Source organism: Pseudonaja textilis, chromosome 15 (assembly GCF_049901715.1).
Source record: "Pseudonaja textilis isolate UNSWEBS1 chromosome 15, rPseTex1.2, whole genome shotgun sequence".
NCBI classification, from domain to species: domain Eukaryota; kingdom Metazoa; phylum Chordata; class Lepidosauria; order Squamata; family Elapidae; genus Pseudonaja; species Pseudonaja textilis.
The window spans coordinates 9,264,423-9,291,434 of record NC_142004.1 but is presented as its reverse complement, the minus strand read 5'-3'; the positions used below and the strand labels follow the sequence as shown (position 1 = coordinate 9,291,434).

Sequence of the window (27,012 nt, the reverse complement as noted above, 5' to 3'; positions counted from 1 at the left end):
TGTCATTCTCTAGGGAGCTTCTCTTCTCCTGGTCTCCCAAGGCCTTTCTCACATACCATTCCAGCCATCTCCTTTACAGCCCAAGAAACTAGGAAGGGTACCTTTTCAGCCTCTTTCCCTACCCATTATGCATCTGAGGGCTATGCTGTCTCTTAATCTGACCATTCCATAAGTACATCTTTCCCACCTTCCCTCTCTTTACAGCCTGAGAAACTAGGGAAGGTCCCTTCTGAGTATCTTTCTCCACCTATTATGCAGCTCTGAGCTATGCCGTCTCTTCTCTCCTTCCTTGGTAGAATCTTTTCCCCCATCTCTTTGTCACATACCATTACAGCCGCCTCCTTTAATGAGAAACTAGTTGGGTCCCTTCCAAGCATCTTTCTCTACCTGTTGTGAAGCTCTCGGCTATGCTGTCTCTTATCTGACCATTCCCCTTGGCAGCCTCTCTTCTCCTGGTCTCCCAAGGCCTTTCCCACATGCCATTACCCTTGTCTTCCAAATCTTAAACAAAATAAAACTGAACAGCAAGCTTTAGAAATCATGAGCATATACCTGTAAAGTAGGATCTAGCAGTTGATAAAAGGGTCTGTTTGGATGCACATCCTGAAATTATTAGTTTTAAAGCAGTAAAATGATTTCTAAACATTCAGATTTTCCATTTTCTAAAACATGGCAGTCGCTTTATGGATCATGATTTATCCCACGCACATCTAAACTGATTTCAAAGACTTGATCTCTGAATCTTGGAAAGCACAAGAAACCTAAACACTTGAGATTCCTCATCGAGGGGTCCTGTTTTCTTCCTCAGTTGAGTTTTTTGGTCATCCCATTTCTGAGTTTGTTCTTGTTGAAGACCTGTTGCTATTTTTTTTTTTTCAGTTTCTTAAGCACTGTTGGCACATATGGAATGCATCAGGTTGGAAGACGCTGGGCTAATCCAAAATTCTTCCTTACCTAAATGGGGAACTTTTGCAAGACACCAGGATGGCCTCTTTGCGTAACTGAGGGCGAGGGCAAGGATCCCAGATGTCGCTAACTTGACCAATGATGAGAAATGCTGTGTCTTCAGCAACATCTGGAGAGAAAGGTTCCTTCCTCATCTTTGGACGTAAGCGAATGAGAGGACATCACTTTTCAAACAGAAGATGACATCTTCCAACGGATCCATGGGGATATTGGAGTTAGGCCAACCAAGAAGGCAATGCTTCCTCTTTGCAGTCATCAAGCTAACTTGAGTGATCTTGCAGCCCTCAACATCTCAGATAAAACCGGTGAAGGGATTCCAAACTCTGGTCCAAAGATGGCATTCCTCCCAAATTAGGAGGAGGAGGACTAACTATAGCTTGCTTCGATATGATTGTATTTTGAATTGGTCAAATGAAGGAAGGCCTACAGTAGATGGTAGCTCCTGGTTAAACCTTCGCTGGTCCAAAAAAAAACCAAGTTGGAGCTGACCTAATTTTTTCACAGATATCTGATAGCCTGAAAAGTCTGGTCTGGTGGATGGGTGAGAAGTCTTTCCGGACAACGGCAAATCAACTCCATGCTATTGTCAAGGAGACTAAATGGACACGTCTTTGAGGCAAGGGAGAAGAGTCCAGATGCCCTCTACTGTTCAATTACAATTTGTGCAACTGACAAAGTTCTTTTAACCTCAGGTGGAAAGGGGGAGGAATGATAAAAGGGGGTGAAGAATTTCAAGGCAAAAATCTGAATCACTACTCAGATTATTAACTGGAATTATTACACGCATCCTTCCAGTTTCTAACTTCTTAGGTTCTCAGAACCAAGTGAATCCAGGAGCTCTGATGGAGCTGTGCGGGTGTTCTTCCAAAGACCCAAGAAAGAACAAGGACTGGTTTCCTCCAGCCATATACATGAAGACAAGAAGACTGAGAAGACATACCTATTTCAACAGAAGATCAGGAGCTATCTCAGCTCATGATCTTGGCTAAGGTCTTCTCCAGATGTCATTATTTTTTTAGAGACAAAAGATATTAGACACATTCCTGAATCTTTTTTCACACTGTAGAAGTCACCCATTGCGGCGTTTCTAGTCCTCTTTTATAAAAAGGTTTACAAGCCAAGTCTTTACTCTAGAACTGTTGTGTTTTAAAACAGTACCTTTATTATTCATTGGTTGAAGGTGTATATTTATGTCTGTATTTTATTGCGTTTCTCTACTGGCATGGGCTGTCTTCAACATACTTGGCGGTTGGCAAGAACAGAGAGAAATCAAACAAATGGAATGGAATAGGAGAAGGGAAAGGAGGAGGAGGAGGTTGGGACAAGTAGAAGCAGAGAAGAAGGAAGGAGAATAGAGTAGAGTAGAGTAGAGTAGAGTAGAGTAGAGTAGAGTAGAATAGAATAGAATAGAATAGAATAGAATAGAATAGAATAGAGAATGGAATAGAAAATGGAATAGAATAGAAAATGGAAGAATAGAATAGAACATAGAATAGAGAATGGAATAGAAAATAGAATAGAGAATGGAACAGAGAATGGAATAGAAAATAGAACAGAATAGAAAACAGAAGAATAGAATAGAAAATAGAATAATGGAATAGAAAATAGAATTGAATCAAAAATAGAATAGAATAGAAAATAGAAAATAAGAACAGAATAGAAAATAGAAGGAATAGAATAGAATTAGAATAGAATAGAGAACGGGAATAGAACAGCTTTTCTTTGATAAAGTGTGATTAGACACACAAGGAATCTGTCTCCAGTGCTGAAGCTCTCAGTATACATGCAAAGCAGAATAACAATAATACCACCAATAAGAGGGGGCAGTAAAGAAGATAATAATGATAATAATAAAACGGCCATACTGCATGGGTAAAATATGCATAGAGAGTACTGTGAGAAGCAGGTGTTCAGCAGAGTGATGGCCCGAAGGGGGGAAAAAAACATGAGTGAAATAAAAGTTAAAAATCTGGAGAAAGTCACCTTGTACCTCCAGGAAATGCTGCGTCCGTTTTTTTCACTGCTTTCCAGAATTCCAAAACCCGAATCAACGTTGGTTGATGTGATGCAAACAAGGTTTCTTATCAAACAGCAACATGCCAAACAAATGACAAAGCCAAAGACGTCACACATGAAACTTAAAATGTTTATTGATTGCTAAGGTGTAGGACTAATGGGAGCTGGAGTTCACGAGGGACCCAGGACAGCAGAAAAATAACCTGCTATCTAAAATGCATTTCCAAATGACTTGGAGAGAACAAAAGAAATTAGTTTTGTCAGGCTAATAGCAACTTCTACGGGCTGACTTACGCTTCTCCACTGAATCTCAGGCAAAGAACTAAGCGTGTCATGCCCCTGATCCTGAGGGGGAGGCTGAGCACTTGACAGGGAATGGGTGTGTGGCTCCATCAGCTGTGGAAGAAACTGGGGAAGGACAAAGTCCAGCTGTGCAGAGCAGGGCAAAGGTAGGAGAAGGGAGAGGGAATTTGGAGGAAGACCCAGGCCCACCCTCTCTTCATCCTAGGGCACGTAGGGAGGAACGGAAAAGAGAGCAACGTGGGTTGTGTGGCTTACGGGGGAGAAAAGGGCCCTGATTCCCTTCATTAGCTGCAGCTGGGAACACAGTGTTTAAAAAGGGAAGCTACACACAGCAAAGTTGTTGGAAGCAAATCGTGAGTTATCTGTTACTGTCGAGGCTTATCTAGAGTTCCTGGTGTCTCCCCAACTGTGTGTGTTTTGCTGGCCTTTCAAGTCTGTAATTCTTTCTCCTGCCCCTGTCCAGTTAATTACTGCAGCGTGGTTTGTGTGGATTATTAGTTACAGTTTGGATGTACTTTGTTTCCGGACTGAATTTCCTCCATTTAAAGACTGTTCTTGGGAGAGTTTCTTTTTCTCCAGCTGAAGGTAACCTGGACATTGGGGGCAAAGTTGGAGGTATTCTTGCTTATTTGACTGTGTTGCTTGTGTGCCACGCCCCAGGTCATCACAAAGCGGGAACTCCATTGTCAAATGTATGTTTTTCGAGACCTCGAAAGGCAAGCAAAACACCATGCATTATTTTAATGCAAACTTCACTGGCTTTCCTCACACTTTCTTCATTTCTCAGGAGATCCCTGCCTCTCGAGAACTCGCTGAATTCTGACAGCTGAGAAAGGGGAGTCAAGTAACCCCAAATCATAATTAGAAACAGAAACCAGAGAAACGTGAGGATGATGGATGGAGGAATAACTTTGAGGTTGCTCTTCTACTTCAGTTTTCTACAAGGTAATTTTTCTTTCGCATCAAATTCGTGCCCTGGTGCTCAAACTGGCACGAGTCTCTCGCTGTTCAAAAATGCAGGGCCTTTCTCAATCCTGTAAAAAAAAGGTTTGAGCCTGTGTGATTTCTCACCTCCCAATCAAAATTGGCAGGATTGATTCACTTACTATTTCCTGTTCCCAGCCTAGCCAAGGTGAGCTGAGAATTCTTTTGGTGTCTTGGTACAAAACTATGTCTAGAACTTGGCCTTCCTACGGATTGAGAGATGCACCACTCTAGTGACTTGGATCCTGCCCCCAAATAGAGGCATAAAAGAGACCAACCGCATGCGTAAACCAAGATACTGATTAGGGCTTACGTTCTTTCACAGGTGTAGAGATTGATCCTTTAATAAGGGTTCCCCGGTTATATTTAGCAAGCTCTGAATCATCGGGGTTGCATCCCAGGCAAAGTGCAGGCAGAAAACGTCGCTACATTTGATCTTTATTTTCCCCTCTTTCGCAAAAAAATAACAATAGCACTTAGACTTATATACCACTTCACAGAGTTCACAGACCTCTCTAAGCAGTTTACAGAGTCAGCCTATCGCCCCCGACAATCTGGTTCCTCAACCATGGAAGGAGGGAAGGCTGAGTCAACCTTGAGCTGCTCAGGATCAAACTGCTGGAAGTGGGCAGAATTAGCCTGCAATATTGCAGTTTAATCAGTGAGCACTATGGATGGATGGAAGGAAGGAAGGAAAATATCTATAACACTTAGATTTATATACCGCTTCACAGTGTTTTACAGCCCTCTCTAAGTGATTTACAGTCAGCATTTTGCCCCCAACAATCTGGGTTGTCGTTTTACTGACCTCGGAAGGATGGAAGGTTGAGTCAACTTTGAGCCGGTCAGGAAAATAAATAACTCTCTTGAACACCTTGCATTTATTTTTGTAGGAAGCTCTGAAATGAACTAAAAAATGATTAGAAAAGAGCTAGGATTTCGCATGCCTGCAGTGCCTGGGAATATAGTGCTGATTTTTTTTAAAAAATGTTTCTCGTAATTCTCATGATGTTATTGTTTTAATATCAGGAAGCAGAGAGACTGCCGATATTGCAAAGGCCTGGGCACAGATGAAACGGGGAAGGTGGGTCCTCACAACCAGGCTGGCTGTAATCCTGATCAATCCCAGCTAACCAAACCTCCCTCTTTTTAGCCAGTGCAAAACCCTGTTCAGAGCTGTCTGTAGGATATTCCTGAAAGCTGTTGCTGTAGCATCATGAAAAGAAATGCATGAAAAAGAGAAACCAGCAAGGATTGCATTTTTAGGAAGTCTGTGTATATCCAAACCGTTTTTTCCCCCCTATACTGAGGATGTCAAGCTCCCATTTTAAAAAGGCAATAAAAATAAACTTCAAAGCCTTAAGACACAGATCTCCAACCTTGGCAACTTTAAGAGTTGTGGACTTCAACTCCCAGAATTCTGGGAGTTGAAGTCCTCAAGTCTTAAAGTTGCCAAATTTGGAGGCCTCTGCCTTAAGGCAAAGGTGTCCAACCTTGGCAACCTTTAAGACTTGTGGACTTGGAAATTGTGGGAGTTGAAATTCTTTGGTCTTAAAGTGGACTTAAAGCTTAAATAGTCTGAGAAGTTTTTCCCTCTTCCCAATTTATTTCCAAACCTCTCTCTGTGAAGAGTAAAAGGCAGTTAATTTTTTTTAAAAAAAGCCAGAAACCAATCAATTATCCTTCCATAGTGTATCTTTATGAGCAAAATCAAACCCATTGACGAGTGAAGTCAACCTCTAATGCCGAGATGTCCCATTTTAAAACTTTTCTAGGCATTATTCACCTCAGAAGAACTGATATTTCAAAAAGTCCAATTCCTAAAATCAGCACCAAGGGCATTATTATACGCATACAAAATATGCCCTCAACAATGTGCCCAATAAAATGGTAAGTTCTAGGAAACAGATTAGCTTGCATGGTAAAATAAACCTGACATTATGCTTGAATCAAAACACCGAAAGAAGTATGTCAAAGCAGGTTTTGTTAAAAAACAAATAAGGCACCTATCACAGTTTATTTCGTTCTGAGCATAAATAGCTACATATATATTTTAACAATAAGAAAGCAAAACACAGTTGCATGTACATATATTTACAGGAATACCATACAAAAAAAGAAAAAGTAAAGCAAGGTTAAGACACAACTTGTTTAAAAATTCTTAACAGCTGGACATTTCAGGTTCAGATCTAGAGGGAAATATGTCACCCACACCCCATGAAACATTTGCGGGACTTCAGTGCAACTAACCACCAATAAACTGAGATCACAACACAAACCACATCAACTTTTGGAGTCACCTCTCCTGACAAAATAAGGGTTTGTTTTAAGACGAAAGCCTTAAAAAGATAATGACCAAAGGCTTTTGTTTGTCATAATTCCTCAACTAGTTGGCAACAAGAACGTAAGGACTGAATGCGCTTTGGACAAATCTATAATGCAATCCCAATTTTACTCCATTAGTAAGTAAGCCCCTTCCTAAAATTCAACTTGAAGGCATCTTCACTCTCCCTTATTAGACTTCTGTGTGTGCAACCTAAAAATTCATTTTCGGCAGCTGCTTCTTGCTAAATTGATGGAAAGTTGCAAGAAGCAGCTTTGCAAACTCACCACACACATGAGGACTGTTTCACACAAAACAGGTCTTCCTCAAGTTCTTTGACTGAAGGGGTTCAAAGATGCAACAAAGGCCATTCTCAAAGGCAGCCTAAAAATCAGGTGCAAATCTCCCCCCCACCCCCATCTCAACAACGCCATGCTTTCTGAGTGTTTAGAAAGAAATAATCTGAAATTAAAACAAAGCAAAATAGCTTAATAAACTTCACAGTGAAATACATCTTTAAGGCAAGGAAGGCTTCGGTTCACACGTGACACTAAAGCTGGGTTTAGTGTTAGCTTTGCACAGAGCTGAGAATTGGAATCTTCCACGCTTTCTTTGTCCTCTGAAGGCTCACAAGTCAAGGTTAATTTCATTTCATGACGCAACTAAACTGGCTTACTGTGAACTTCAGCGGACAAAATGGTTTCAAACTCACTTTCAGTCAATGTCAAGTCGTGTCAATTTCAAGCCCTGGGCTAGTTTGTTACTCTGTTTAAGATCCTAAACTAGGATCGCTGGCTCAAATGTAATGCCAAACTACCTTCTGTATAAAAAGAAACAATGTTTTTGCTCAGTCAGAGGACAGTTGAGTTATGAAGACCGAATTCCAGCCCTGATTTTGCCCCAGCCAGCTTTATGTGTGAACCAGGTCAGTCTAGGACCACCAGTAAAATCACATTATTTAACAAGAGTGCTGACGCTTCTCAAAAACAGTTTGCAGATTCGCCCGTTTAAAAAAAAGGAGGCACTTAAGATTCCCACTCTGTGGCCTTGAAGCGATTAAAACATTAAAAAACATTTTGTTTATTATGCAGTGGTTTTAAGATGATTTAAAAACACATGAAAAACGGAGAGAAGAGAAAGCAATTCTATGCAATCTCAACCGCCTTTGCTTAAAAATAAAATGCAATCATTATCGTGAAACGTAACCTCTGAAACATAGCATTTAGGACTACAGTCAAATCGCAAATAGGGCTGCTTTAGTTTCAAACAATACAAATTTCAAGACCTCTGGTTTCTGGGTGATGAATCTACCCATTCCCAACTGGTAACACTGATGTGCTGGGAGTTTTGCAACTCATCATATACATTTGCATGTATGTAATTAAAGCAGCCTTTAAATGAGTCCACATCAGAGGGTGTTCCAGCTTCTTTTATGTTTGGTTCAGGTCTGCAGATATCAAAACTTTAAAAGAGTCCTACAAGATCCTTAAACAACTACTTAATTTTTTTTTTTTTTTTGCCATCTTGGAAAACAGAAAATCCTCGTTATGGCAAGAAAAAGGCATCTTGATGAGAACTTGGAAGCGTTTCAGGAGATTCCCAACCTCCAAATGAAGGTTAGGAGAAGTGTGCAGCTAGGATAATTCCAAGGATAACAGTCAAGAGAGTGACACAAATTAGCATGAACATCAGTTTCTGCAAAGAGAGGGGAAACTAGGATTAGCTCAGCCCCAAACAGTGGTGCACAGATGTATACAAACCAAAGAGGGGAGAAGTGAATTAACAGAATAACAGAGTTGGAAGGGGCCTTAGAGGTCTTCTAGTCCAACCCTTTGCTCTGGCAGGAAGCCTTATATACCATTTCAGACAAACGGTTACCCAATCTCTTCTTAAAAACTTCCAGTGAAGGAGCACCCACAACTTCTGGTACCAAGTCATTTTACTGTTTAATTGTTCTAATTGTCAAGTTGGTTCTCTCCTTAGTTAGTTCCCCTCCTTGTCCTGCCTTCAGCCGCTTTGGAAAATTAAAAATTAAACATTTCCAGTGTTGGAGCATCCACAATTTCTGGAGGCGATTTGTTCGACTGATTAATTGTTCTAACTGTCAGGAAATCCCTCCTTAGTTCTAAGTTGCTTCTCTCCTTGATTAGTTTCCATCCGTTTCTTCTTGTCCTGCCTTCAGGTGCCTTGGAGAATAGCTTGACTCCCTCTTCTTTGGGGCAGCCCCTTAGATATTGAAACACTGCTATCTTGTCCCCCCTAAGTCCTTCTCTTCATTAAGCTAGACGTACCCAATTCCTGCAACCCTTCTTCGTATCTTTCGACCTCCAGTCCGCTTCTTCGTTGCTCTTCTCTGCACCCTTTCTATTTTGGCATTTTCCCATCATAACACTACAGGTGCAAGCCATCTCAAAGCGAGGCGGAATGGGGTAGCCAACTGACCTAAAGAGTCCTCCCCTCCCCGAAAGATCTGCAGAAATCAAGCACACCTAGATCAGGAGGGGATTACCGACTGCGATCTTAATCCTCAATCTCCCTTCATCCCATCCCCTCTTCTATAAACTGATGTAAAAACCTCAAATGTCCACCTTCCTAGCCTCCAAAAAAACCAAAAACAATAACAAACGGGCCCCAGGAAAGCAGGGCAGAACCAATTGGGTTTTAGACTTAGAACTATTGGCACGCAAAACAAAATATTTCAGTGGCAATTAAGCCACTGGAGGTCTAAGTTAAAACCTGCCCTTTTTTGGCTCTCAGACAGGCTGGGAAGAAAGCAAGCGTACGCACAACATTGCAGTGAGAATACAGAGGTTACAGTTTTAGAAAAGATTAACAGGCGAGGCCAGCCAGTCGATTAGTACTTACGGAGAGGTAGTAGGGGCAGTTGCTCGTGGGCAGTTATCTAAGCATCAAGGCACCCCAACAGACAAGCCAATTATTAGAGCCAGTAGAGCTAACAGCACCAGCACAATTGTGACAATAATCCATTTTTTCTGCCAAAGGAAAAGAAGGCGATTGCCTCTGTTAAGGGTTTTATGTGAGTTTTCTAAATGGAAATGGAGTCAGTTCTCAACAGGCACAGAGGAACCCGGATACAGCGGCTGGGCCTCAACATTGGTAGGCATCCCTTGACTTACAGCCATTCGTTTAGTGACAGCTCAAAGTTACAACAGCACTGGCAGGGCGGAGGGGGGGAAGAAGAGACTTAAGGCCGTTCCTTGCCGTTAGGAACATCATGCCCAGGTTCACCCGATCAAAATTTTGGGCGCTTGGCAACCAGGGTGTTATTTATGATTGTGGCATCGTCCCAGTGTCAACCCTGGAGCTGACGGGATTGGGAGTAGAGAGAGCTGGGGTTTTGTAGCCAAAACAAAATACTTTCTCTGGGGAACCAAGGACATTCTCACACCTGGTCGGAGGGAGGAAGAGTGATGTTACCAGGCAAGGGTGAGGCTCCAAACATTTCAGCAACGGGTTCTCTGCCTGGTTACTGGGTGGGCGTGGCCAAGGTGGGCGTGGCCTAGTCGGCCTCCTGCATCATGGGGGGAGGGAGCCGCGTTTTTGCCTTCCCCAGGATCCGGAGGCTTTCCTCGAGCCTCTGTGAGGGCGAAAACTGCCTCCCATGGGCTCTGGAGGCCCCCTGGGGGCCAGAAACAGGCCCGTTTTTGGACTTCCAGAACTTCTGGGAGGCCCATTTTTTCCTCTCCCCAGGCTCCAAGGCTCTCCTCGAGCCTCTGGGAGGGCAAAACTGCCTCTTCTACGTTCCCAACGTCCCCTGGAGGCCGGAAACAAGCCCGTTTCTAGGCGGCCTGTTTTTCACCCTCCTCAGGTTCCAGAGGCTCTCCTCGAGCCTCTGGGAGGGCGAAAACTGCCTCCCATGGGCTCTGGAGGCCCCCTGGAGGCTGGAAACAGGCCCATTTCCAGCCTTCCTGAACCTCCGGGAGGCCCGTTATTCCCCGTCCGCACAGGCCTGGGATCTGGCGGTTTGACGAACCAGCCCTAATGTTATCAACAAGTCCTCCCGAACCTGGGCGAACCCACAGCAGCCCAGCCCTGATTACCAGTCAACCAGACAGCACCTTGATTGGACCCTGTGACTGATGGTTTGGGGAGAAGGGAAAATATTTACTTTTAACTTGGTGAAAACCGTGGGAACCTTCAGAGTCGGTTTTCACCGGAACTGTGCCGATACGTTATATCCAAATAGAACTATTTTTTTCAGGAATCTACCTGCCTTGGAGTTTTGTTCGCTATGGTGGGTGTGTTACTCGGAACCCTGACACCCAGGAGGTCACGTGATCACTATTTGCAACTTTCCTGGCTGGCTTCCGGCAAGCAAAGCTCATGGGGGAAGCTGGATCCGTGTACCGATTGCATGATTCGCTTAACAGCTGTAGAGACTCGCTTGCTAACGGTGGCCAAAAGGTCATAAAACCAGGCACGACTCAACCGCCGTGCTTAGCGACAGAAATTCTGGTTCCCATTGAAGTTGCAAAAGTCGAGGATTCTCTGGAAGGACTGCGGTGGGTAAGCAAGACAGTGTCAACTCAAAAATATTTCTCTGGTCTTTTAGAGTTGCCAGCAGAAAGGGCCTTTTCATAGATAATTTCTAGGCGACCGAGGCTTCTGGTGCACAAGATTATTACTGGAGAGCATGATTGATGACTCTTGGCTATGGATGTGTCCCATTGGAGAATATGAATTATGATACTGTTGTGGTTCGCTGGCAGCAGGTGTGGGTGGCGGAGGTCTCTGACAGCAAGGACTCGGCTGAGGGGTCTGAGGGTGATGCAGGGATGGGGCCAGGGCTATTGGAGAGTGCATTGCTGCCTTTGGAGCTTGTGGAGGCTGGCAGCAGTGATGAAGAGGAACCCGAGGAGCCTGTACCCAGTGCGTGTGTGTGTGCAGGGCTGCTTGAAGGAAAGAGCAGCTGCAGCAGCTCGGGCGACTCGGGAGTAAGGCTGCAAGGTGATGTCCCCTCCCTTAAGGGATAAAAGCCAGCCCTCAGCGGTGGGATTCTTTGCAGGAAGCAAAGAAGTTCTTGCAACTTCAAGTCTTGTGGAAGTTCGGGCTATCCTGGTTTGTGTTTGGAGACTTTTGGGTTTTGACTATTTCCTTGCAATTTAATCTAGTGTTCTTGGCAGCCTTGCACAACCTTGGCAAGGCTTATCCTTATCTGGGACAATTAGTTTTTAATAGCGTTTTACTGTGAATGAACGGAATTCACAGAGAAGCATTACAAAGGTTTTGCTTTTATCTCTGTTTGGTGTTTGTTTGCTTTGAAGGAGGCTTGGGTCAGAACGGATACTACCCAGGGGGTGGGGGGGGTGGGGAGACCAGGGTCAAGGGTGAAATGAATGACGTTTTCTCAGAGTCGGCTGCACCCAGGTAGCGCTGGCATGTTCACTCCTAACAAATCTTCTTTAAGTTGTCTGAAAGAACCGGCTAGAGACTCATGATTTAAACGAAGGTGACTACCGGAGCCCGGACAGACAACACATGATATAAAAAACATTCAGAAAACACTGATCGGGGTTTTTTTTTCTTTCCCTACGGGGAAAAACTTACTCTACGAGCTTTACTTTGATATTTGACGGCCTTCTTGGTCTCCTCCTTGGCGTGTTCTACGTAGTCCACCGCGTTCATCACGTTCTTCTCGATGCTGTTGACCATTTCGCCCTTCGGGGGAAAGCCAGAGAAACACACACAACGAACAAGAAAAAAGCAGAAATTGGCCATGAATGTCACCTTGCGACGAACAGCAGAATGGAGACGATGGATGTTAGATAGATATAGACAGACAGATAGTAGGTAGGTAGATAGACAGAGACAGACAGACAGATGGTATGTAAGTAGGTAGACAGACAGTAGGTAGGTAGGTAGGTAGACAGACAGACAAGACAGTTAAGTAGGTAGGTAGATAGATGAATGGATGATAGATATAGACAGACGCTAGGTAGGTAGGCAGACAGAAGACAGGCAGGTGGTAGGTGGGTAGGTAGGTAGATAGATGGATGAATGGATGTTAGATGGATAGATAGATAGATAGATAGATAGATAGATAGATAGATAGATAGATAGATAGATAGGCAGGCAGGCAGGCAGGCAGGAGATCGAGATATAGATGTAGATAGAATGGTAGAATAATAGAATGATATATAGATGAGGTAGATGAAACAGACAGATAGATTGATTAAGGTAGGGTAGGGTAAGGTATAAGGTCAGATAAGCTATAGGTAGAAATGTTTTGCAATGTTTCACAAATGACACAAACGTCATAAACGTGACGAGCCCACTGCATCCATGATTCAAGGTCTTTTACTAAAATTACCAGCTATTGTTGTTTTCTACTGACTACAGAACCGGGAAGGGTGCCAAACCAGTATATCCTATTTTACATGTGATCTCCATAGCTACCCAGCTAGTAGATTTGCTTAGTATTCTGGGATTCTAAGGCCATTTCCTGCACGGCGAGGCCAGTCTTTTAATAACAACAGTCATTATTCCAGCACAGTTCTACCTACAAAGCACCACCCATGTTATATACTACAGGATTTAAAGACTCACCTGAACTTCCACCAGCATCGCCATGTCCATGAACATTTCGTGCAATTCCTGTATGCTCGATTCCAGTTTTATAATATCTTTATGACGCGACTCGATTTCATCAAGGGCTGCTCTGGTCAGTTTGGTATCCAAAATGATCTTTGCGAGGTCGGAGGAAGGAAGTGACACAAAATAAGTACGCTTATTGATTTTCTTTCGACAGAGGAGAACTTGTAGGCATTTGGGTTTTAGTTCAATTTGCTTATATTGCTCCTCGAGACCCAAAAGATAAAACCTGCCTCGAAGCCACTTTGATAAGGGCCCAAGGGCTAATCAATAAAGCAAACTAATCAATAAACTAATCAATAAAGAAACATGGAAGCCAACAAATGCAGATTGGAAATACGTACGTCCGAAGTGAAAATAGAAAGATTGCCGCTTTCCAACATGTCTTCCAGTTCTTCGTCCGTGGTGGTTTTGCCAGCTAGCGAAAAAGGACGAGAGTGTTTTTGTAAGGTACGTCATCATCCCGCTTTTCCTGGCATTATATTTTTCAATGCCATAACGCATTGACAAGATGGGGCCAGCTCTTCAGAGTAGGAGAAAATGAGCAAGGAAGGACCACTCACTTATTTCCAACTGACGCCGTATCTGGTCTTTCGTACGTTCCCGGAAGACGGTTTGAGTTCCGTTATACATCGTCATCACGTCCACAAACTTCCGGGTCAACACCGAATGCTGGAAAGGGGATTTTGCACATATTAGTTTGAGAGTTCTGTTTTGTAGCAAAGGCTTCAGACATTACTGAAACTGAGAAGTCTGACACAGGGTTGCAAGTGTTTATTGAAAGGAGGGATCCAATGGGTAGAAGGAATGACCTTGAGGAACAGAAGAAAGAGCCTCTACCAAGGCAACAGCTGGATAAAGGAAACCGCAGTCCAGGACAGAAATGTAATCTGAGAAAACGTCTCACACATGACTGGCCTCCCCCTTGTTCATGAAGATAAAGAGAGGGAGGGGAGGAACAACAGCCAAACCTTCAAAACTATGTTTAAAAGGTAAAGGTTCCCCTCGCACATCCGTGCTAGTCATTTCTGCCTCTAGGGGGTGGTGCTCACCTCCGTTTCTAAGAGCCAGCACTGTCTCAAGATGTCTCTGTGGTCATGTGGCTCACATGACTAAACGCTGAAGGCACATGGAATGCTGTTACCTTCCCACCAAAGGGGTCCCTATTTTTCTACTTGCACTTTTTACATGCTTTTGAACTGCTAGGTTGGCAGAATCTGGGACAAGCGACAAGAGCTCACTCAGTTACGCGGCGCTAGGGATTCGAACTGCTGAACTGCCAACCTTTCTGATCGACAAGCTCAGCGCCTTAGCCATTGAGCCACCGTGTTAACATTAAGTCACCATTAAGCCACTGCGTAATGTGTTTATTGTCTGATAAACTCACAAGATTCCTTTTTCTCCTCACGTACATGTATACATCCGAACTAGGCTGTGTTTTTTCTCTGTCATATATGTGGGCATATACATAATTTTGTATTTATTTACTTATCTGTCATGTTTGTGTGATGTATATTGGAGGTGGTGACCCTTTAAGACAGGGGTCTCCAAACTTGGCGATTTTAAGACTTGTGGACTTCAACTCCCAGAATTCCGAGAGTTGAAATCCGTAAGTCTTCAAGTTGCCCAGTTTGGGGACGCCTGCTTTAAGAGCTCCAAATTTCATTTTCATGTATGCCGCTTAGTGACAATGAAGTTATTCTAAGACTAAGTCTATTCTCTGCCTGCCTACCTGCCTGCCTGCCTGCCTACCAATCTACCTACCTACCAATCTCATTTATATAAGTGCCTTTCAGCACCCACTCTAGTTTTTAGTCTTCCCCATAACAATAGGTCAATGATGGCCTATATCCAACAAGGCTTCTTGTTTAGACAATTCAGCAAGACCATTGTTTGCTTTTTAATCAGAGCCTAGCCACCCTTTTCAATGGCACGCTGGCCACTGCAGAAGTGGAGGAAGCAAAAATGGCTCACAGTGCCCTTCCTCGTGAGAAGATAAGCAAATTCAAGACGCAGCCTGCAATTCCCTTCTGCATCCTTCTCTTTGAAACCAAACAAAAGGCATGTCACGAGTTTCCTTTCTTCACCCAAGGAATTTCTAAACAATACCCCTTCCCCCAGCTGGGACTCTTTCATCTTTGATGGTGGTTTGCCAAGACTGATTTTCATTTGCTCCAGGTACCTGTGATTTTCGTATTCGGACATCCGCTGAAGTTTGATTGATGTTCTCTTCTCGAACTAAATTTTGTTCCATGGCTGTGAAACAGATAATATCATCTCAGAGATGATAATTGTTATCCCTCATCCATCCACCCGTCCGTCTGTCCATCCATCCATCCATCCACCCACCCACCCATCCATCCAGTGTTTCCCCGAAAATAAGACCCTGTCTTATATATATTTTTTGCCACCAAAAAAGGCACCAGGTTTTATTTTTTTGGGGGATGTCATCCACTTCACTTGGGTGCTTCGCCCGCAGCCTCCTTTTTGCTGGCAGAGGCCTTTAGCAACTTCTTCTGCATCCAGCAAGGCTTTTCCGAAAACCTCTGCATTCTTGGTAAATGTTGACCTTATCCTCCAAACCAAGTCACTTAATTACATATAAACTAACTAGCCCCACTGATAAGTCTTGCATTAATAATGACAATTAAGATTTTTTTTTCAAACTTTCACACAGCGCAAGCACATAGAAGGTGGTCCACAGAACAATCTACACAGAACTGTAGCAAAGATCTTTTTTTTTTTTCTGGCACCTTTGTAAAAATTTCTATACGGTGTTATGCTCCACTGCTTTGGCATTTTTATTTTAACTCACAGTTAGGGTATGCTCACATTTCAATTTAGCGCGGATGATATTGGCTGTTTTTCTGATTTCTTTGTTCAGTTCTTCGAGCTCTTCCTTCGTTTCTTTAACAAAAGGAGAAATGGGAACTCTGCTTCAGTACGATAGAGAATGTTGCCCAAACAAAACATTACCCATGTGGATGTCCTCCTCCTGTTTAATACGCAGTGATCATCATCATCTTTTAACAACCCCATAGTCCCTTGTGTTTACTGGCTGGATGCCCTTCTTGTCACCAATGCGGAATTTTATTCAGCAGATAAATTCTCATTATGCCCAGAGAGAAATATCTGCCTCTATGACTAGGATCAAACTCGCAGCCTCCTAATTGTGAGGTGAGAGTTCCACCTCTAGGCCACCGTACACCATTCAACGATTTTCTTACATAAGATCCTGGAATTAGGGAATGTCTGAACTAGGATGGACAACATCAGGGGTCAAGAGTCCACACAAGAATCGGGTCAACCTGAAATTGGCGCTAGATAAGTCAACGGAATTCAAGAAGAATTGGACCCTAGAACATTTGTGGGAATGTAACAACTCTAGGCTGACGACTCTCTTGACTCCTCCACCAGGCTCTGTCTGTCCTTCCCTTAGACATGTCACCCAAGCTCGTACCAGGCTATCTTCCATGGGTGAAGAGCAAATGAGGACCCTACCCAAATCTTGTCCCATGTCCCACATTCAGTTCTGATCTCCTTTTCCTTCCGCTATTGAAGGGCAAAGAGTCTGACATTCTGAAGTTGAAAAGGGTTATCATGGTTGCGCCCTGATCAATAAATTAACTTTGGACGCTGCCTCTGTAAACAGCTTGAAATCCTGCCTGGAATTCGTAATAATCCTCTGGTGCTCTCGACACCGGTACGAACAAATCAAAGAAAGGATTTCCACCCACCAGCTCTTGCAACTCAAAAAAACCTGTTTCCTTTTTCCTGTCTGAAAGAATTCAGCTTTTTTTTTTAATCTCCCAGGATTCTTCGACTAGAGTTCACACGACGCATCCTCTATATACTCCAGCCATCGATTAGTTGACCAAAAGCAAGAATTTACAGGCAAGGATATCTCTGAGTATTACATATCCTGAAACAGAACTGCAATTTATTTATTTTTTTACTCTTTGACTGATTATTAGAGAGTCAGTTTGATTTAGTGGTTAAGGCACCAGGCTAGAAAATGTGGGACTGTGAGTTCTAGTCTTGCCTTAGCCACAGAAGCCAGCTGGGCGATTCTGAGCCAATCACTAGGAGACTGTGAGTTCTAGTCCTGCCTTATGCATGAAAGACAGGTGGATGGCTTTGGGCCAATCAGCAGGAGACTATGAGTTCTAGTCCCACCCTAGGCATGAAAGATGATTGGGTGATTTTGGGCCAATCAACTAGGAGACCGTGAGTTCTAGTTTTGCCTTAGGCATGAAAGCCAGCTGGGTGACTTTGGCCCACTTCCTCTATCAGCTCAACCCACCTAACAGGGTTGTTGTGGTGAGGAAAATAAGAGGAGGAGGGTGGGTTGGATATATTCACCGCCTTGATTTATTTGTAAAAATAATAAAGGCAGGAATACAAATAGATACATAAAATATTCCCAATATTGTAGATTCCTCTGCTGAGCCGCTAATCAATTCAGCAGCACAGATTCTCAGTGCTGACTTTTCCCTCTGTCCTCGGGGTGAAAGAGATAGTATTTGAACATGCAACCCCTACATAGTCCTTCAAAATTTTAAAGTGCTTTATATGTGGTAATTACAATTTCAATTCACTAAACGGGAGAACAACAGCAGTGCTATTACACTTAAAAGAAGCACAAACATCCATTTTAATGTTGAAGCTGTTCGTTTTTTTTAAAAAAAACTATGTTTGTCCCTTCACAACCCTCAGTCAAACAGCCGTACCAAGCACGGCTGGCATGGCTCTGGAGACCTCTGTATACTGTATTTAGCTCATTTTATACATGAATCCAAGAGCGGAGAGCTAAAATTACCCGACAATTATAAGTGCTAGAGAAAACAATTTTTGGATTGGATTTTCAAAGAGGATTTTTGAAGGCTCAAGTTAGCGGGATGCAGCCTTGGTATACCATGTTTTAATTCTTCCCAATTCTTTTCTTGGAAGTAAGACTTTGCTATTTTAACGGAACACCATTCTTCCATTCTGTGATGACTCCGGGCGTGGCACAAAAGCAACAAAGTCACAAAAGTAGGTAAAGTCCCTTTAATTCCTCCAACTTGTCCCCCAATGTCCAGTTATCTTTGGCTGGAGAAAAAAACTCTCCCAAGAACAGTCTTTCAAGGGAAGAAATTCAGTCGAACCCAAAGTATATATAAATTATAAATAAAAACCAACACAAACCAGACAGGGCGGGATAAGAAATTGAAGATTTCAAAAAATAACAAAGCACACACAGTTGGGAGGATGCCAGAACCCAGATAGGGCTTGACATACAAATATAATGCATGCTTTGCTTCCAGCGAGGTGCTGTGTGCAAACGCCCTTTTAAAATCCGGTTTCTCCAGCTGCAGCTAATGAAGGGAATCAGGGCCTTTTCCTCCCCTGTAACCCACGTTGCTCCCTTCTCCGATCCTCCCTGCATGCCCTAGGATGAAAAGGGGGTGGGCCTGAGTCTTCCTCTGAATGCCCAGCCGGCCTTTGCCCTTCCCCAGTTTCTTCCACAGCCACCAGAGCCACACTCCCAGTCCCTGTCAGCTGCTCAATCTCTCCCTCAGAATCAGGAACCATCCTTCAAGTCTTTGAGTGGAATAGTATAAAAATAGTTCAAAATTTTGATTTTTTTTTTTTTTTTTGGAGGGGGGGCATATACTCATCGGAGACACCCTCCCCCACCCCAAAATATAGCAAAATCTCAGTTTAATAGCCCAGTTAAGAGAGTGGGTGTTATTTACTCCCAATTATCTGTTCAATGCACAGTATGTTATCCACTGGTCATTTTACGTCATTGATGGTGACTTTATGTCAACGCAACACAAATTTCATCCGTTGCCTTTGATGCTCATTGCATTGTGATCTGCTCAATTGTGGTTTTGCTGCTTTTCACACCATTCTTTGCAGTTAATTCTTCTTTTAGCCAATGGGATATCCTTTGGATCTTTTGGCTATATCCCTTGGATATCCTTTGGGCGCCATGCATATGAATACTGTATGAATGGTAAATTATGCAGCACTAGGAACTGGGAAGAAATAAACGAGACTACAAAGCCAACAGAACTGAATCCTAGGTAGCAAAGTGAACGTGTTTGTTGTCTACGGTAAAATTCAGTGGTGGTATTCAGCCGGTTTACACCGGATCGGGCGAACCGGTAGCAAGAATTTGGCGTGGGTCGCTGAACCGCTAGTAAGTTCTGGCTGGCCGTGCCCCCCACCCGGTTGCCCTCCCGCCTGATGCTCACACACCCCGCCCGCCCGCCTGACATTCGCCTAAGGCATTTCTTTCCTTCCCCCCCCCTCCTGACAATCAGCTGTAGATACGATCAGCTGTGCCGGGGTTCCCCCTTGCTGAAGCCCAGGAAGGCAAAAAATGGAGGGAGGAGCTCATCCCCCCCCCCCTCCATTTTTTGCCTTCCAGAGCCCCAGACGAGCCTTAGGGGAGCAATAATGCCCCCCCGAGGCTCCTCTGAGGCTAGGAAGCTCCCCAAAACGGGTGGGGGCTGCAAAAAGACAAAAAAGCCATGCCCTCCCAGTCACATGGCCACGCCCACAGAACCGGTAGTAAATCCCACCACTGGTAAAATTATGACAATTGTGATGATTAACAACAACAACAAAAAAAGACGCTAGCTCTAACAGATGCTATAAGCCACTCACTGTGACTTTCCATGCAGCGTAGAGGTTTTTAAAAAGTGTTTTTTTTAAAAAACTGGAACTTTTAAAGAAGAGGTTGTACAGCCATTTGGTCTGGAATTGCAAAGGGCCTCCTGCCTGAACAGGGGGTCGGACTAGAAGACCTTTGAGGTCCCCTGCCAACTCTGTTATTCTGTCATTCTGTAACCTCAGCCACCCATATTTGAAAAGTTGCACAGAGACGGAAAAACTTACTATCTTTTGGATGCGTGGCCGAGAGGATAACACTGTGTTTCTTCCTCACTTCTTCTACAACATCTGAGATTTTTGAGATATACTTCCGAACTTCCTCAACCTTCGGAACAGGAGGAAAAAACAGCAACAGGAAACAGGTTTAAAGCTACAGGTTGTTAGCACCCTGTTGTAAAGGGTAGGCGGCATCCAAGGAGACTCAACCAATCAGTCATAAACGCAAGCAGTCCTTGACATGCAACACTTCATTTAGTGACCGTTTGAAGTTACAACGGCGCTGAAAAAAAAGGGGCTTTTTCACACTTACAACCCTTGCAACATCCCCAGATCAAAACAATTCAGAGGCTTGGCAACTGGCTTGTATTTACGACGGCGGCAGTGTCCCCGTGACACCGCTAAGCAAAGGCAACGGGGAAGCCTTCACAACAACCGTGTCACTAACTTAACAACCGCAGTGATTCACTTAGCAGCCACGCCAAGGAAGGTCACAAAACGGGGCAAAAAATCGCTTAGCAACTGGCTCGCTCAAACCACAGAACTGTTGGTCTATAGAGATTCTCAGCCTTCCAGGTCATGGTTGTCCCAACGGTGCTTTTTCAGGAGGCAATTGGGCTTTCATGTTTTTCCTTTGTTTGAAGATGTTTCGCTTCTTATCCAAGAAGCTTCTTCAGTTCTGACAGGATAGTGGGGCACTGGAGGATTGATATTCCTTGCAGACAGCTGGTCATTTGCCTCCTTTTAGAGGGCCTTTTGTGCTTCAAGTGGCCTCGACGACCCTCCAAAAGGATGCAAATGAGCGGCTGTCTGCAAGGGGTGCAAATCCTTCCATTTTCCCCACCATCCAGGTCAGAGCTGAAGAAGCTTCTGGGAGGAGAAGCAAAACGTCTTCAAAAGACAAAACAAGGAAGTCCAATTGCCTCTGGGGGGAGGGAAACACAGAACTTGGGGGCTCAATTGTGGTCATAAGTCGAGGACTAGCCCATAGCAAACACGATTCTGTACTTAAGGTGGAGAAAAGTTGGATGGCAACCCTGTCGTGTCACCGAGCAGAGAGAGGAATTTCTTGGGGGAAGACAAACATTGCGGACGGTCCCTAAAGCGTGGGAAGCCACGTGTGACCCTTGTTTGGCACCCACGAGGGATTACAAAGCTCGGGGGAATCCCGCCAAACACACCTGAATGTAGCTTCTGCTGCTCGGGAGTCTAGAGTGCTATTTGCCTCTAGGAAAATCCAAGGCAAAGCCACTACAGGGTAGTCCTTGACTTACAACAGTTCATTTAGTGACCGTTTTTGAGGCTACGACGACGCTGGAAAAAAAAGGGACGTAGGATCCTTTTTCGCACTTACGACCTTTAAATTCGGACGCTTGACAACTGACTCACTTTTAGGACGGTCGCCGTGTCCCAGAGTTACGCGATTCCCTCCCTTTTGCGACCTTTTGACAAGCAGAGATGATGTGGGGGGGGGAGACCAGATTCATTTCTCGGCCGTCTTATTAACTTAAGAACTGCAGGGATTCGCGTAACCGATGTGGCTGTCAACTCATAAAATGTTTCTCTGGTCTTTTTAGAGTGGCCAACAGAAAGGGAGAAAGGGGGAGCGGTGCGGCAGCTTGGAACCCGAAACTGCATTCCACAAATGTTTTCAAAGATAGTAAACTAGGCGACCGAAGTTTCTGTTGGGCAAAACTCTAACTGGAAAGCATGATTGACTCTTGGCTATGGAGGTGTCCCATTGGAGAATATGAATTATGATACACCCAGAGGGTGGAGGGAAAACCAGGGTCAAGGGTGACCATGAATGATGTGTTTCAGAGTCGGCTACACCCAGGCAGCTTTGGCATGTTTACTCCTAATAAATTTTCTTTCAGCTTTGAAAATCTGGCTAGAGACTCATGATTTAAAATGGGGGTCACTGCCGGAGCCCTGACAGTGGCAGGAAAAGTCGTAGAACGGGGCAAAACTCACTTAACAACAAATATCTCACTTAAGCAGCAGAAATTCTGGGCTCGAATGTGGTCATTGAGGACGACCTGTATTTCTCCTATTTTCCTGAGAAAAGGTGCCTGCTTGGAAGAAACCGAATGTTTTGGAGGCCAACTAGACCACAAAAAGGGTAAAAATTGCAGGTAGCCCTCAATTTCCATTTAGTGACCGTTCGAAGTTACATCAGCGCTGAAAAAAAATAGTAACTCAGGACCATTTTTCACGCTTACCACCGTTGCAGCCTCCCCGCCCCCCCCGCCACAGTCAGGCGATCAAAATTTGGACGTTTGGCAACTGTCTTGTATTTATGACGGTCGCTGTGTCCCCGGGACTTCGCGCGATTCCTCTTTTGCGACAAGCCAAGTTAAAATGGGAAGCCCGATTCGCTGGGCAACTGGGTCACTCGCTTAATGCCTGCAGCGGTTAACAACTGGGGCGAGAAAGCTTGTAAGATGGGGCGAAACTCACGCTGTCCCGCGTGGGGCTCAGTTGTGGCCGCATGTCAGGGATTGCACTAAGAAAGTTGCTTCCGGCGTAGGTTTTTTTACCTGTAGGAAGAAGTCTTCCATGTAATGGTCGCTTTCGACGACAACTGTGGCTTCTCCATCTTCGTTCTGAGTGCGCTAAAAGAAGCAGAAACATTTCAACTGTGGGAATAACCCCTTTCAAAAGCTACAAGGGCATTTTAGGGGAGAAACCGAGCTCCGAAACAGTAACTGTGAGGGGGACCTTGGAGCCCTGGTGGACGATCCCTTAAACACGAGCCAGCCGTGCGCAGCAGCAGCAGCCAAAAAAGCAAATACAACCCTTGTTAAGGTAATTCCCCGTTAGGAGAAAGCAGGACGAGAAACAATAGATGGAAATTAACCAAAAAGAGAAGCAACCTAGAATGAAGGGAGAAACTTCCTCACAGGGAGGACAATTAACCGGTGGAACAGAAGTTGCCTTCAGAAGTTGTGCGTGCTTCATCACTGGAGGTTTTTAAGGAAAGACTGGACAGCCACTTGTCTGAAATGGTATATAGGGTCTCCTGCTTGAACGGGGGGCTGGACTAGAAGACCTCCAAGGTCCCTTCCAGCTCTTTTCTGGTTAATGATTCAGGGTTATGGCTTGTAACACAAGCTAGCCTAGTAAAGATTGGAAGCTCAGCTCAACGCCACCTTTTCTCCCTTTGCACTAACAGCTTGTTTCCTTAATAAAATTATAATTGAGGCCTTTTTCCTCCGGTTAAAATATTGGTGACAAAAATGTCATTCATGAATTCGCTGTCCTCTGCGTCTTCTCCTTCTTATGACTCATTCATAAGACAAAGGAGAAGCTTTTCAAGTAGGAACAGACACACAATGGAAATATTTGTGCACCAAAAACTTTCCTAAGTGATCCTCGGGAGAATAAATTAAGCTTTCTCCCCCACCAATTAAAGAAACCTTTCCTAGCTATTTCGTTAAAAGTTCAACCTGGCGCGTGCCTGCTGGGAGACAAAACTTGCTAAAATCGGTGGGATGCTTTCACAATTGCACACCTGGTCCAGAATTTCACTTTTGAGCTGGACACGTTTGCTTTTAGAAGAACATCAATTAGAAGAAAAAACTTATCTAAACCCCAACAAGTCCTCCCGTCTTTCTCAATGACCCGAGAAAGTGAATCTGGGATTTATTTATGGAGATTATGGAGATCCCCAATACTCTGTCATGCAGGTCATGGTTGTCCCAAAAGTGCTTTCTCAAAAGCCAACTGGAATTTGTTTTTCCTTGAAGGCATTTCGCTTCTCATCCAGGAAGCTTCTTCAGTTCTTCTTCACTTTCAGTCAGAACTGGAGAAGCTTCTTGGATGAGAAACGAAAGGTCTTCAAAGGAAAAAAAACACAGAAAGCGTTTTATTTTTCCCATATATGTTTTTTTAAAGCAAGCGTGACCAACTCGCGGTGAAATTCTGAACACTGAATACAGCTCAAGGTGTGTTAATTGTTAATACATTGTGGAATCCAATATAATAACCCATTTTTCTTGTGTTGAAAGAGGTTAAGCAAAAGGCTCTTTATTCCCACCACCTTCCTTTTCCTTTTAAAGCTTCTTTGTTGCCTCAGGAAGAGATAAGAATGAGAGGAAGGAAAAACATATCACAAGCACACAGACACACTCAAATGTCCAGTTGTGACGATACCAAAAAAAAAAAAAAAAGAGTCAGAGGAATACTGATGGTGTTGTTCTTGAAAATTACCTTGGACAGCACAAAATGAAAGCAACGTAAACATTCCAACAAAACTACAAGCCGCCTATCGCGCATAAAAAGTTAAAACAGTAATTTTAAAAATACAATCTTTCTGGATAGCCCAAATTTCTGCAGAGAATTCTTCTGCTTACATAAAAGTTAACCAGTTGAGGTTTTATGCTATTTACCTTATTTTATTACACCAAAAGGAATCAATGCCTTTTTTTCTCCCCGCCTCCCTATATTCTACACTTTTCTCTCTCTTCTTCCTTTTCCTCCCCTATTTTACCATTATTTTTTTATTTTTCTTTATATTTTTGTATTTTATGTTTTGATACAATGTTGACACGTTAAGATTTTTTTCAATAAAGGGAAAAAAAATCTAATTGCCAGTGTTTTCAGGGTGTGCGTGTCATCTTTTTCTCATTACGGCTTGGGAAAAGGAAGGCAGGGAAATTTCTCAAATCCTCAAAAAAACCCACCAAAACATTATGCAGAAATGAGGCTGTATTACATATAGATGCAGGCATTCAGATGTATGCACAAATGTACTGTATAGGCAGTGCTTGACTTACAACAGTTTGTTTAGTGACGGTTCAAAGTTACAAAGGCATTGAAAAAAAGCAACTTATGACAGTTTTTCGCACTTATGACCGTTGCAGCATCCCCACGGTCATGTGATCAAAATTCAGGTGCTTGGCAACGGGCTCGTATTTATGATGGTTGCAAAATCCCAGAGGTCATGTGATCCCCTTCTGGCAGAGATTCACTTAACAACTGTGGCAGGAAAGGTCGTAAAATGGAGCAAAACTCACTTAAATGTCTTGCTTAACAGAAATCTTGGTCTTAAGTTGAGGACTACCTATATATACATGCAGGAACACCTTCAAATAAATGTTCTTTTAAAGGCACAATCCCTCCTTCTTTTGAGAACTCAAAGCCGGTAAAGAAGTTTGAAACTGCAATTGAAATATTAATTGGCAATGTGGACATATTAAATACAGGCACAGACCAATATCTGTACACCACTGAAGCAAGAGGCTTTCTTTAAAATAACATGCACACCATTGGTGCCCAATATCTACCACAGCCAAGGTTTTAAAACTGCTAATTTCCATCAGTCTAACACAGCTGTAAGGGACAGAAAAGGTGTCCTTATTTTGTTCTGAGTTGTTTGTTCACCCTGATTCTTTGTATCATCCCAGCAAGTAGCAAAATAAAATGCAATGTTTTCAAAACAAGGGTTCACTTTACACAACTTTTTTGCTGAAAGGACAGATTGCCTGTTACTGTGACACAAAACACTTGCATTTTGTTAGGCAACTTTGCTTTGCTCCATTTTAAAATAAAGCAAACGAATGTTTTCTTTTAGGAGCAGAAAACAGTGCTTCAAAAACAAAAAAGGCAAACACTTCATGCAGAAAATTTAGATTTTTTTTTTTTTAAGGAAAAGAGTTAACAAGAGGGAAGGTGATTGCCGAAATCAACCCTCCGGTAAGAAAGGCACCTCTAGCAAAATTCCTAAACCTTGAAATGGGGATGTTTGCTTTGCCCAGCTGTTTTTTTTTTTTAAAGTTATTATTATTTGATTTGATTTGATTTGATTTGAACGAAAGGCTGCTCTGAGCTGAGGGCGACCAACGCCTTTGGGCGATAAATTTTAAAAAAAATTCAGAAAGCTTCACTGGCACAAAAACACACCTGGGCTAGATAACGTCATGCCACCTAGGGATCGGGATGGGCGGCATATAAATTTAATTTATAAATAACATAAAGGCGATGGGGTTGTAGAAAGCGGCTCTTCTTCTGAAGGCGTGCGACTAGCACCTCCATCGTCCCGTCTTCTCCATCCTCCGGGAGACGGAGCCCATCTCCTTTGCGACGGGCGCCAGGTTGCAGAAGGAGGCAAGGATGCTGCCGCGCATCCTTTAATTGGCCTCCCCCCCCGTGGGGGCTGTTTCTGCCCAGGGGTTACCCTCCCTCCGCCGCCGCCGCCGCCTCCTCCTCCTCCTCCTCAGTTTCTCACCGATGTCAGCTCGGCCAGACGGTCCCTCATCCTGGCGGGGCTTCTCCAGCCGGTTCTCCCCGGGCGTTTCTGCTGCTCCTTGCCCACCGCAGGCGGCTCCCGGCTCCGGGAGGCTCCAGCGGCGGCACAGCGCGGCCGCCGCCTCCCCGCTCGCTGATGCCAGGGCAACCACTGCCCGGCCGCCGCCCAGTGCGCAGGCGCAGGCGTCTCCTCCCGTTAGAAAGCCGAAGAACCCAGCGGGCAGAGGGACCGAGGGAGGGGTGAGGCCGCTTACAAAGGAAGGGCGGAGCTATGCAAATTTGGAGTCTGTGTCCAAGCGAAGAGGGAGGGGCAACAGAGCCCCACCCTCTTCGTGGAATATCACTGAGGGACCAAAGGGAAGGGATGGGGCCACTTACAAAGAAGGGCGGAGCTATGCAAATTTGACGTCTGGTCCAAGTTAAGCGGGGGGAGGGAGAATGAAGATCCTATGCAGAATATTACAACAGGGACCAAGGGTGGGGCTGTGGCATTTAAAAAAAAAGAAAGGGCGGGGCTATGCAAATATGTGTTCTATCCAGGCGAAGTTCATATCAATTGTGAAATGCTAGAGATGTACAGAGACCAACGGATGGGGCGTGGCCGCCTACACTAGAAAGGCGGAGCTATGCAAATTTATTATTTAGTCCAGGCCAAGAGGGTGTGGCTAAAGAGGCTATAT

The 27,012-nt window shown here is 44.0% G+C and overlaps 1 protein-coding gene across 2 annotated transcripts; it reads right to left on the bottom strand.

Annotated features, from left to right (window-relative positions):
• Window positions 1–6,250: 6,250 nt before the first annotated feature.
• STX2 (syntaxin 2) lies at window positions 6,251–26,597 on the bottom strand. Of its 2 annotated transcripts, XM_087913453.1 has the most exons (11): window positions 26,313–26,547; window positions 22,624–22,698; window positions 20,093–20,192; window positions 16,037–16,111; window positions 15,387–15,460; window positions 13,768–13,876; window positions 13,549–13,622; window positions 13,160–13,297; window positions 12,161–12,271; window positions 9,458–9,585; window positions 6,251–8,287 (listed from the first exon to the last, which is right to left on the bottom strand). In XM_087913453.1, exons 1-10 carry the CDS (start codon window positions 26,340–26,342, stop codon window positions 9,502–9,504), a joined length of 870 nt encoding a protein of 289 aa, XP_087769579.1. In that variant the 5' UTR covers window positions 26,343–26,547; the 3' UTR covers window positions 6,251–8,287; window positions 9,458–9,501. The 2 variants fall into 2 exon arrangements, with proteins under 2 accessions (XP_087769579.1, XP_026572032.1); XM_026716247.2 differs by lacking the exon at window positions 9,458–9,585 and having other exon boundaries at window positions 26,313–26,597.
• Window positions 26,598–27,012: the final 415 nt, after the last annotated feature.

Coding starts and splice junctions, on each gene's coding strand:
- STX2 (XM_087913453.1), bottom strand. CDS start 26,342: ATGAGGGACCGTCTGGCCGAGCTGACATCG. Junction 22,699..26,312: donor GTCTGGCCGAGCTGACATCG/GTGAGAAACTGA, acceptor TGCTTCTTTTAG/CGCACTCAGAACGAAGATGG. Junction 15,461..16,036: donor CATCCGCGCTAAATTGAAAT/GTGAGCATACCC, acceptor TCTGTTTCACAG/CCATGGAACAAAATTTAGTT.